Source organism: Glycine soja, chromosome 4 (genome assembly GCF_004193775.1).
Source record: "Glycine soja cultivar W05 chromosome 4, ASM419377v2, whole genome shotgun sequence".
In the NCBI taxonomy this organism is placed as follows: domain Eukaryota; kingdom Viridiplantae; phylum Streptophyta; class Magnoliopsida; order Fabales; family Fabaceae; genus Glycine; species Glycine soja.
The window spans coordinates 40,468,010-40,480,438 of NC_041005.1; the positions used below are offsets into that span (position 1 = coordinate 40,468,010).

The 12,429-nt window shown below is 35.8% G+C and overlaps 1 protein-coding gene and 1 non-coding gene across 2 annotated transcripts; both read right to left on the minus strand.

The window, feature by feature from the left end:
* Positions 1-6,210: 6,210 nt before the first annotated feature.
* On the minus strand, positions 6,211-7,689 carry LOC114410801. Its single transcript, XM_028374726.1, has 3 exons — positions 7,318-7,689; positions 6,932-7,204; positions 6,211-6,546 (listed from the first exon to the last, which is right to left on the minus strand). The coding sequence occupies exons 1-3, from the start codon at positions 7,687-7,689 to the stop codon at positions 6,211-6,213; spliced, it is 981 nt and encodes a 326-aa protein (XP_028230527.1).
* Positions 7,690-11,859: 4,170 nt separating this feature from the next.
* Positions 11,860-11,933, minus strand: TRNAI-AAU. Its single transcript has one exon. It is a non-coding gene; the product is annotated as a tRNA-Ile (tRNA).
* Positions 11,934-12,429: the final 496 nt, after the last annotated feature.

Consider the following 12,429-nt stretch of genomic DNA (forward strand, 5'->3'; position numbering starts at 1 on the left):
ATTTTTTAGATGATATTTCAGATTCCTTAGAAGATACACATATTCATGGAAATGACTCTATAGAAAAAGATGAAGGAAGCAATGAAGATTCTCAAGTTAATGGAGATAGAGCAAATAATGAACTTCCTAGAGAATGGAAAGCCTCAAGAGATCATCCCCTCGACAACATTATTGGTGATATATCAAAAGGGGTAACAACTAGACATTCTCTTAAAGATTTATGCAATAATATGGCTTTTGTATCTATGATTGAACCTAAAAATATAAAAGAAGCCATAATAGATGATAACTGGATCATTGGCATGCAAGAAGAACTGAATCAATTTGAAAGAAATAATGTGTGAAAACTAGTAGAAAAACCTGAAAATTATCCTGTCATAGGAACAAAATGGGTTTTTAGAAATAAATTAGATGAACATGGCATAATTATTAGAAATAAGGCTAGGTTAGTAGCAAAAGGGTATAATCAAGAAGAGGGAATAGACTATGAAGAAACATATGCTCCAGTTGCAAGATTAGAAGCCATTAGAATGCTCTTAGCATATGCATCCATAATGAATTTTAAACTCTATCAAATGGATGTTAAAAGTTCTTTTCTAAATGGTTTAATTCAAGAAGAAGTATATGTTGAACAACCCCCAGGCTTCGAAATCCCGGATAAACCAAATCATGTTTATAAATTGCAAAAGGCTCTTTATGGTTTGAAACAAGCCCCTAGGGCTTGGTATGAATGCTTAAGTAATTTTCTTCTAGAAAAAGAATTCTCTAGAGGTAAAGTGGATACCACATTGTTCATAAAGAGAAAGCATAATGATATTTTGTTGGTTCAAATATATGTTGATGATATAATTTTTGGATCCACTAATGATTCATTGTGCAAGGAGTTTTCCCTTGATATGAAAAGTGAATTTGAAATGTCAATGATGGGAGAACTAAAGTACTTCCTGGGATTACAAATCAAGCAAACTCAAGAAGGTATATTCATCAATCAAGCCAAGTACTGCAAGGAATTAATCAAAAGATTTGGGATGGAAAGTGCAAAACACATGGCTACACCGATGAGCACTAGCTGTTACTTAGATAAAGATGAATCTGGTCAATCTATAGACATGAAACTATATCGAGGTATGATCGGATCTCTTCTCTATTTATCCGCTAGTAGACTTGATATTATGTTTAGTGTATGCATGTGTGCTAGGTTTCAATCCAACCCCAAACAATCACATTTGAGTGCAGTTAAGAGAATCATGAGATATCTATTAGGTACAATAAATTTAGGATTATGGTATCCTAAGAACTCAACATGTAACTTAATTGGATATTCTGATTCTGACTTTGCCGGATCTAAAACTAATAGAGAAAACACAAGTGGAACTTGTCAATTCATTGGATCTGCTCTTGTCTCATGGCATAGTAAGAAACAAAACAGTGTTGCTTTATCCACTGCTGAAGCGGAATATATTTCTGCCGGCAGTTGTTGTGCACAGATTTTATGGATGAAGCAACAATTATCTGACTATGGCATCCTTCTTGATTGTATACCAATTAGGTGTGATAATACTAGTGCCATAAATATATCCAACAACCCTGTTCAACACTCTAGAACCAAACATATAGAAATTAGGCACCATTTTCTTAGAGATCATGTCCTAAAGGGAGATTGTATATTAGAGTTTGTTGATACAAAGAATCAGATTGCTGATATCTTTACAAAACCTCTCCCAAAAGAAATATTCTTTTCAATAAGAAGAGAATTAGGCCTTTTAGATCTTAGTGATTTGGATAGGTAATTTTTATTTTATTTATTTATTTATTTATGATTGATTGTGTTTTTGATTGAGTATGACGCTTGTGTTGTTTAATTTAATTTACTTTTTGTTAGTATAATTAATTATTAAGATAGTATAAGTTTTTTTTTACTTAGAAATAAGTTTCTCTTTTAGGAAAAGGCTATTTTATGTTCTGGTAATCGATTACATGAATACTGTAATCGATTACACTAGAACAGATGGCCTGTAATCGATTACAGTATTCATGTAATCGATTACCAGTAGGCTGCCTCCTCCTGTAATCGATTACCATTACTTGTAATTGATTACCACGCGTCCTGCTCTATAAATATCACATTTTCCAGAAATCCCTGCGCAGCCCCTTTTCTCTTACGACGTTCCTCCATTCCCAAACCTCCAAACCTTCATATCTCACTCATTTCTTCATCAAATCAACTCCCGTAAATTGCAATCTTCTTCTTTTTCATTTTTCTTTTGATTTCACCGATTAAAATCTGCAAAAACTCCCTCAAATGGCAGAATCGTCAAAGAAACGAAAGGGTTCTTCCGCCTCCGCTTCGGCTTCAAGAGCTCATCATTCTGGAGCCACTAGCGCATCCACAACACCAATCCCACCCTCATTGTCCTCTTCCCCAGTGTTTTCTTCCGACGAACAGCAGAAACGGTACTCCAATCTTTTCTCATCTCGTTCCATTATCGACCCTAAGTTTATTGATATGGAATTCTTTTCTGCTGAAACCTTTGATTGCATTCAAGCCTTTCAGAACTTAGGTCTTCTACCTTTTATGTCATTACAATTGCCTATTTATCCTGAATTGGTTAAAGCTTTTTATTGTAATCTTGAAATTCAGGACAGCACTCTGATTTCTGAAGTTTTTGGGATAAAAATGGTCATTGACCAGTCCCTTTTCCATGACTTAACCAAATTACCCAGTGACGGTGTACCATTTGAAGGATGACGACTGGAAATTTGATTTCTCTGCCCATGATGCCCGCCAGTTGGTTTGCACCAACAATGCGGATATGACCGGACGTCTTCTTGCCGGGTCATTGGCTTTTGAAAGCCGCATCCTTCACTATTTAATTGTGCGTATTCTGCTTCCACGGTCTTCCAACCTTGCCCAGGTTTCTGAGGAAGATCTAATTATCATGTGGGCCTTTCATACAGGGCGTCAACTTGACTGGGCACACTTAGTCAGATATTGCATGCATAAGGCATTGTGATTAAATGCTCCACTACCATATCCACAACTTCTCACTCTCTTTTTCCGCCATTTTCAAATTCCTCTTGATTCTGAACCTTATGTTCCAATCAAGCGATCTTTTTTAATTGGTGCTGCTGTGATTGCTTCTTTTGGTTACCGCAAAGAGCGTGATGGCTCTTGGGTCAAAAAGGGTGTTTCACCTGCTGATGATGAAGGCCACATACCAGTTGAAGATAATTCCACTCTTCTTCAAAGGCTTATGGACAAGTTTGATGGACTTCAGACTTTTGTTGGTGACAAGTTTGATGCCATGGAATTGCAAGTTGACATACGGTTCGATGCTATGGAATCAAGGATCACTAGGGTTGAAGAAGATGTCTCCTTCATCCGAACTTGCTTTGATCCACCACCACCGCCTCCTTCATCCTCTTAGATTATATGTTATTATTCTAACTTAGTTTTATTAGTAGTCAAATATTATTAGTACTTTGCTTTATCGCCATGTATTTGGCTTTTTGTTCTAGTTATCGCAGTCTTGCACTATTATTATAATTCTCGCTTTTGTTTTGGTTAATTATGACGCTGTATGGATTTATTTCAATTTAATGGTTGGCTTTGTTTGGATATTTATTGTGTTAATGTTTGGATATTGATTGTTTTGATCTAGTTCTTTTTGATGTTGCCAAAGGGGGAGAGAACTTGGGAGAGCACATATGGGTTAGAAATCAATTAGGCATACATGCCAAAAGATAGGGGGAGTAAGGGTTGTGTGAACGTGCTATCATCTTGTATATAGCTTGTCTTGATTTCAGGTATTGTCATCATCAAAAAGGGGGAGATTGTAGACAAAGGATCAAGCTGAAAGTTTTGATGATGCCAAAGGATTACATGAATCATATGCTTCTCAAAGATTTACTCAAGACAAAGCAATTAGAGATATTCAAGATGGATGAGCAAGACAGTCTATAGAGTCTTAGAAAAGGTATATTAAATAGGAAAGGAATTCCAATTGAAGTAGCAAAAGGTTTGGCCAAGAATTTTAAGTTAAAAAGTCTTTTTCAACAAATTTACTCTCTGGTAATCGATTACCAGAGGATGTAATCGATTACCAGTGGCCAAAACTGATTTACAACAGCTATTAAAATTTGAATTCAAAATTTGCATTGTGTAATCGATTACACATATATGGTAATCGATTACCAGCAGTTTCTGAACGTTTTAATTCAAATTTTAAAGCGTGTAATCGATTACACACATATTGTAATCGATTACCAGGGGAGTTTTTCAGAAAACATTCTCAACAGTCACATCCTTTTGTGTGGTTCTTGAATTGCTATCATAGGCCTATATATATGTGACTTGAGACACGATTTTAAAGAGAGTTTTCCAGAACAAAAAGGTCTTATCCTCTTAAAAAGCAAAATCTTTTTATCCTCTTACAAATTCCTTGGCCAAATTATTTGTGATTCAATAAGGAATTATTTAAGTGCTCAAATTGTTAAATCTATCTCTTTCAAGAGAGATTTCTTCTTCTCTTCTTCTTCATTCTGAAAAGGAATTAAGAGACCGAGGGTCTCTTGTTGAGAAAGAATTCTAAACACAAAGGAAGGGTTGTCCTTGTGTGTTTAGAACTTGTAAAAGGAATTTACAAGATAGTGGAACTCTCAAGCGGGTTGCTTGGGGACTAGACGTAGGCACAAGGGTGTGGTCGAACCAGTATAAATCTGAGTTTGCATTTTCTCTTCCCTTAAACTCCTTTATTTATTATTGTTTTATATTTATATTCAAATTGTTCTATTTGAATCAATATTTAAGAAATTCATTATTAAGGGAATTTATAACTGGAATAGAAAGATAACTAGAATTTTTAATTGGGGAATTAAGTTGTGGTATCTTAATTCAAACCCCCCTTCTTAAGATATCTGAGGCCACTTGTCCAACAAATGTTAATGTTTGTCACAGATTTAATAAAATGAATACTGGTAGAAAACTTAAATTATGTGGATTTCTTTGTAGGTGTTTGAGTGTCGAGATGATGTTTTGCAGTGGGCTCGATCCGTGGCTCATAAAAACGGATTTGTGACGGTGACTTTAAGGTTGGACACAAACACAAGTAGTAGAGGAAAGACTACGTTTGTGTTAATTGGTTGTGAAAGGAGTGGCGAGTATAGGTGTAGGGAAAAAGAATTTATCAGAAGAGACACTGGGACTAGGAAATGTGGGTGTCCCTTCAAGCTTCATTGCAAGCTAGCAGTTGGAGGAGAAGGCTGGATGGTGAAGTTGATTTGTGGAGTGCATAATCATGAATTGGCCAAGTCATTAGTTGGACATCCATATGCGAGGCGATTGACTAAAGCTGAAAAAACACTTATTGCTGATATGACGAAGTCCATGGTGAAGCCAAGAAACATTCTGCTAACTCTGAAGGAACACAATGCAAATAGTTGTACGACCATTAAACAGATATACAATGGAAGAAGTGCATTTCATTCTTCCATAAGAGGAAGCGATCTTGAAATGCAACATTTGATGAAGCTTCTTGAACGTGATCAGTATATTCATTGGCACAGAATAAAGGATGAAGACGTGGCTCGTGATATCTTTTGGTGTCACCCTGATTCAGTGAAGTTAGTCAACGCATATAATTTGGTGTTTTTGATAGACAACACGTACAAAACAAACCGGTACAGACTCCCACTGCTCGATTTTGTTGGGGTGACACCGACTGGGATGACATTCTCTGCCGGTTTTGCATATGTGGAGGGTGAACGCGTTAATAATTTGGTCTGGGCTTTACAACGCTTTCGAGGCCTTTTTTTTTAAAGCGTGATGCCCTCCCTGGAGTTATTGTCATAGACAGAGACCAAGCATTGATGAATGCAGTGAAGGATGTATTTCCTGAATGCACAAATTTGTTGTGCAGCAAACAGGTATGCACTTAGGAAACACAACAACAAACGGGTATCTGATGTGTGAGGGATATCCCACAGATGTCGATGGTGCTCCTAGCTCCAGCAGGTGAGGGATATCTGTCTGTGGGGCCTGAGGGACGACTCGGGGCTACGGAGGATCTGATGTGTGGCCTGGTGTCATGAAAGGATGCAAGATGCGGAAGAACCAATCCATGTAGTCACTGGCATAGTGCACACCTCACCTGTTGGAACGATATGATCCGAGTAGTGCATCCACCTGTCGTGTGTATCATCATACGACACCTATGAATCAACAGGCGGAGCCAGAATGGCCGGTGTGTACCCAAATTGCCGCACGACCCTCTCTGGCTGGTAATAAACAGCAACAGGCCCCCAGCGCAAGAGACCGGAATAGCATGAAATCAAATGGAAGTTCTGGACCGGTCGGTGCTCCCTATACGGGATCCAACAGACATTCGGAATCCAGAGTCGGTCCAGGCGCTCCTTGTACGCCACTGTACATATGCTCTTCACAGTCTTCTTCGTCGCAATCCACCTACATATACGCGGGGAATCCTCGTTGTAGTCCTGATCAGAAGTGGACTCCGCGACTGAGGGAAAGTGCTCGTAAATCCAGCACTGCAGAGGTAACATCAAAATGATAAACATTAATAATGAAAGTCTAATAAAATTTAAAGTTGAACATTGTTGAACCTCAACGAAAGAAAAATATGTTTGTTTCCTGCAGCAGTGTGATGTAACCGCCAAGCTGTCGACTGCTGCTGATAGAGGCATCGTTCAGCTGGTCGTACATATGCACTAGAGCAGCCACTCCTCAGGCGTACCTCCCGATCTGGCTGAGGTCACGAAAGGCCTCCAAATACAAAGCTTGCACATTGGTTGCACTCTTGTTAGCAAACAAAGTGCAACACAAAAGATGAAGAAGATATGCACGAGCCGTAGCTATCCAATGACCTGCCTGGCATCGGCGCTCGTATATATCACGTACTCATTGCAGGCGTACGTACGGCCCACGACACTGCCCTGTCTCAGCTCTGGCAGCCTCTGTAGAGACCAGTGTGATCGTGAGCTCTCCCACAGGGAGATGGAAATTAGTCGTCTCCCGGTGCCACCGCTCGACAAACGAGGACAACAGTCCCCAATCGCCGGTGTCTACCGAACACACGATCAGAGGACTTAGTCCTGTCCCAACAACTAGTCCCTCAATGGCAGGGACAGACCTGCCTAAACTATGGACCTTCCTCCCGTGAGAGGATAACTTCAACTCAGGACGCTTCTGAATTGAAGTATAAAGGAACGCAAAATTCGTTAAAATCATCATTTAAAGGAAAACTAATTTCAATCATAAAGTATAATTAACAAGTAACTAAAAATAAATATTATAAATACCTTTCCCGTCCATATGCTGCAAGCAACGTGATTCGCATACTGAGTCAGCATGGATAGGTCACTCGGACCACCCGAAAATCCCTCATGCTCATCCTCAGCAGCCTGCGCGCCTGTGTCTGTAGGAATGTCTGCCCCAGTGTCCTCTACATCGGCTGGTGCCATCGGGTCATCCAGAAATACGTCAACCTCTACATCTGGCGCAGGGACCACTGGCTCATCGTGCGCCGCAGTCACAGGGACTCGCTGCCTTCGTGCGGATGCGATAGGCCTTCGACGTTGTGGAGCATCATCGGAATCATCACGATCTCCTCGGCCCACACCTCTGCCAGTAACGTGACCTAAGGCACGACCTAATCCTCTGGTCCTAGCCATGATCTGCAAATGAGCACCGCAAAATCCATCACTAATTTCATTCTCTCAAATTTCATGCGTGAGTCTCACAAACCCACCAAAGCTAGATGACAAATGAGAATGATTAAAATTATTGAAAGCATGGTTGAGTGAGTGATTAAAATCATTGAAAGCATGGTTAAGTTACTTTAGGATTTTAGAAACTTTCTCATATGTTGACTAAATCAATAAGCACACACACTTGTGTGTTTGAAATCATTGAACGAAGATGGAATATCCAACTTCATCACCCATTACATGTGGTTGTCCACTTTTCGAATGCAGAGTTCAATGACAAAGCTTATACAACTTTTAAACTTTTATTTTTTAAGACACTTGCTTAAATACTGTTTAATACATTTTCTTTGGCTTTGTAGCTCAATTCCCAATTTGCAAAAGCTAGCTATAAATATATAAAGCTTTATTTGTAGTGCATTCAATTGTGAACGTAAATGAAGTGTTTATGAGGAAGTAATTTTCTTTTTTTAAAGTCAATAATCAATTCCAAATCTTTCTTATAATTATTTCTTAGTTATTTATCTCAATGTTAAAGATTATATTGAGAAAAGGAATAGGTTTGAGCATAAAAGATTGCATGACTTGGTAACCAACCCTTAAGTAAACCATAAGGATGAAGTTGATGCAATTAACCTCTGTGATATTGATGAATGTAATGAGTGACTAGTCAGAGAGATGGATGGGGACGATGCTGAAGTTGGAGATGAAAGAGTTTTTGAGGGAGATAATGAAGTTTGATGCTGACTATCGAGTCATTATCGTATTGGCAACATTATAGCCCTGTACAAGTTTATGTTGACATTGAAATTCAAGGGAATTTACCTTAGTAACTCTTGAAGAACAGCATGCACGCAAGCTCCTAGATCACAACATCAAAATGGTGAATATCTGAGTTGTAACACTTGTTGGACTGATGCAGAATGTGATGATACTCAAGGTTCTATGGAAGGGGTTAGGGTTAAGCAAGAAATCAATTCAATTGGTGAGATTGTTAGGACCAATGAGAGTAATTTGGAGGAGGATGTTGCAGTTTCAAGAATTGATTTGTTTTACCGCCGACCCACCCCATTTGAGTGATTGGGATCAATTTCTCCCAAACCCAAGCCAACTCCATATAATAGCATGTTAAATAAAAATTTAATGATATTTATAATTAATGTAATATCTAAACTATAGAATTGTAATTGAATTTAGAACTCTAATTTGCCCTAATTCATGGCATAAGCAAAACATAAAATCTATAATTCTGAACTAATTTCAGTTTTAAACAAAATTGAAATTCTAAACTATAACTTCAATTCCATTGTCCAAGCATATCCTAATGAAGAGAAGGGAAGAACTAAATATTCTTCAAGAAAATATGACAATCTATTTTTCCAATAATTTCAATGTAGTATTGGAGACTAAATTTTGGAGCTGAGAGGTGTCAAAATCAAAAAAGAAAGGCATTAAGATTAGACAAACAAAACAAAAAACAGTTTACTATTTTGCATAGTTATTCTTTTAACATTCTAACTATTTTATCCCTTCAGCATTCTTAGTTAGCAAGTTGAATAGCTATTATAAATACGAATGCATACTTACATGTGACTATAGCTTGTGAGCTTCTTTATACTGTTTTCAGGTATCAATAAATCTAACAAGGAATGCATTTCACATGGATAGGGATTTGTAACAGCTTTTGGGTACCCATGGTAGCATGATAATATATATTTTGTTTGCAGTTTTTTTATATAAAAAATATCTATTTATCCACATTTCACTAAAAATGTTTTATGCAGACATGTTTGTCCTAATCATGTTACTTTCGAACTTAATTTGCTGAGGTTGTCTGGGCGTTTGAATCAGTTTTTCGATACCACATTCAGTTCTAAGTGGCAATTACATAAAAGGCAATTACATATTTGCATTAAATCAAATTGAAACAGTTGATATTCTCCAAAATGACACTATTTATCAAATATTTAGCATACATTCAGAGGTGATTCTAATAACCAAAATTCCTAATTTTAAAAAAAAAACTCACAATGTAAAAAAATATTTGACAATTTTTAAAATGAAGTTGTGAGTGTTACGGATCAAGTGATCCGTAACACTCACAAGAACACTTTCAGATCACCATTTTACGCTATCGCCGGCAACAATGGTGGAAAAAGGACAGGGTCACGGTGCTTACCTCGACGGTGGACGATGACGAAGCTCCCTCAACGGTGGACGGCGGCGTTGCTCTTCGCGAAAGCCTCCTCAATGCACCACGACAACCTCCTAATCACGGCAACAATGGTGACAACCTCCTCAACGAAGAAGAAGAAGAAATCCTCTGAGGTTGAGTTGGGCTTGTAAGTGTTGTTGATTGATGGGAACATGAGGAAGAAGAAACACAAAGCAGAAAGAAGAAGCAGAAAATCGCAGGAAGAAGAAGGGGAAACGCAGGGCGGGAGAGAGAGAGTCGAGGGTTATTTTTTAAAAAAATAACCGAGGAGTATTATGGTCTTTTCACTACAAGTGTTGGGTGCACCTAGCAGCACTCTTTCATGTTGGTTCATAATATTTCTTCCTTAAATTGGCCTGAGAAATTTCATGATAATACACATAACCAAGGTTAATTTTATACAAGCGATATAAGCATGCTGCTTAAATTGTTCAAATTTCATATTTGATGTAATGATTTAACCTACTCAAATTGTTCTGGTTGTGAATAAAAATGACACTTATGCCAATATATCATAGTTTTGGGCATTAAATTTAAACGTCAGTTAACCACATAAGTATATTGCTATATATATAAAATTTATGCTTCAGCCATTTTAAAATCCATTTCACATGTATCAGCGAGTTCTTTCACATAATGTTTCTAATTTTAGTTTGGAAAATAAAAGGAAAAAAAATACCTTGCTCTAACATGCACAAACCTTGCTCTAATGAAGGAGCTCTTCTCCTATTTATATTTCATATGGCCCTCTAACATGGTGATGCATGTCGTTTTGGGGTGTCTTGTTAAGGTGTTTGCGCCTGCCATGCAGTGACGGAGCTTCAACAAAATATTTGGAGGAACCAAAATAAAGTTTAATGTGTAAATCAAATATATAATTTTATATCATATATCTAAAATTAATGTAAACACAAATCATAAACAAATAACATTAGATAAAATTATTTGAAATTATCAGTGTGTAGTATTTGGATAGGAGATTTTAAAATTTTAAGAAACTTAAAATGTATTGAAATTTAATTATTTCAATTAATTAAATTTCTTTCATTTTCAAAATATTTGGTTTCAATAAAATAATTCAACTTTTTTGTTTACATAGAGTAATTTGATTTTCATCATACATAAATTTAATGTTATGCATTATTTTGTAATTTGTTCGTTTTAGGTGTTATAACATTTTATGAATAAAGTTTTATTTTGTTATATAAAAAAAAATATAAATAAAAATTAATAACATTCTATTACAGCTACAATATAATGCATTTTTTTTAATAAATTTGCTGAAAGCTAACATACCTTCTTAGTCCTTCATTTACCAGCACTTATTCCAATCCAGTAACCTTTGCTTTGGTTAGACCTCCTCAAAGCTTTTTCTTCATATCTCATTTAATTATTACAATTGTCTTATATCATCACCAAAAAATAGTCATAAAAGAATGCAATTCTAAAAAAAAATAAAAAATTCTTGAACAATACACTTATCTTGCATGCATAATCGTCTAAAAACTTCTACTCTGTGGATATCACTTTACGAATTACAATGCTATATTAAATTCTAGTTGAAAATAGGGATGATGACAAAGAAGGATAAAAGAGAGAACCTGCTTATGTAACTATGTAATAAGGTGCTACTCCAGTGAATTTGATAAAGTTGTCAGAAATATATAATAGAAACTATATGATAAAAAGCTTCTTATCACTTTAAATATATATTATATTATGTGTATATAAAATTTAAAAAATGTTTGGGGGGCCCTGGCTCCCCCCCTACGATGCTGCCACGTTAAATGTTGTTTTTCTTCATACACCATTAGCCTCCTTAAAAGTCAGTTTTTCTTCTACACCATTTAATTTTTTTATTAATTTCAACATTACATTTGTATAACTTGACAATCCGATCTTAAAATTTTTTTACAAAATAATGGCCCATGCAGGTATTGAACCTGCGACCTTCACATTATTAGCACAACGCTTTAACCAACTGAGCTAATAGGTCAATTATATTTAAAGTTAATTAATGTTGCTATATATAACAGTAAAATTTCTAATGTATATTTAATTCATATATAATCATATAATGAATTTTATAACAATTAATTTTAATCTAATAATGTATTTTTTACATATATAATTTTAAATAAAAATAATAGGTTTAATAAAAATTTATATATTTAAACATATACATTATTTGATCAAAATTATTGTTACAAAAATAATTATGTATTAAATATACATTAAAAAATTTAGTGTTATATATAGAGACATTTATTATTTTTTAATATAATTAGCTTATTAACTCAATTAGTTAGAGCATCGTGCTAATAACATGAAAGTTGCATGTTCAAACAATCCGTTAGGTTATACTTAAGGATATTTTTTATTTTTCCCTCTCATACTAGATATAGAAAGAACTTATATGTGTATTAAATATACATTAAAAAATTTAGTGTTATATATAGAGACATTAGTTATTTTTTAATATAATTAGCTTA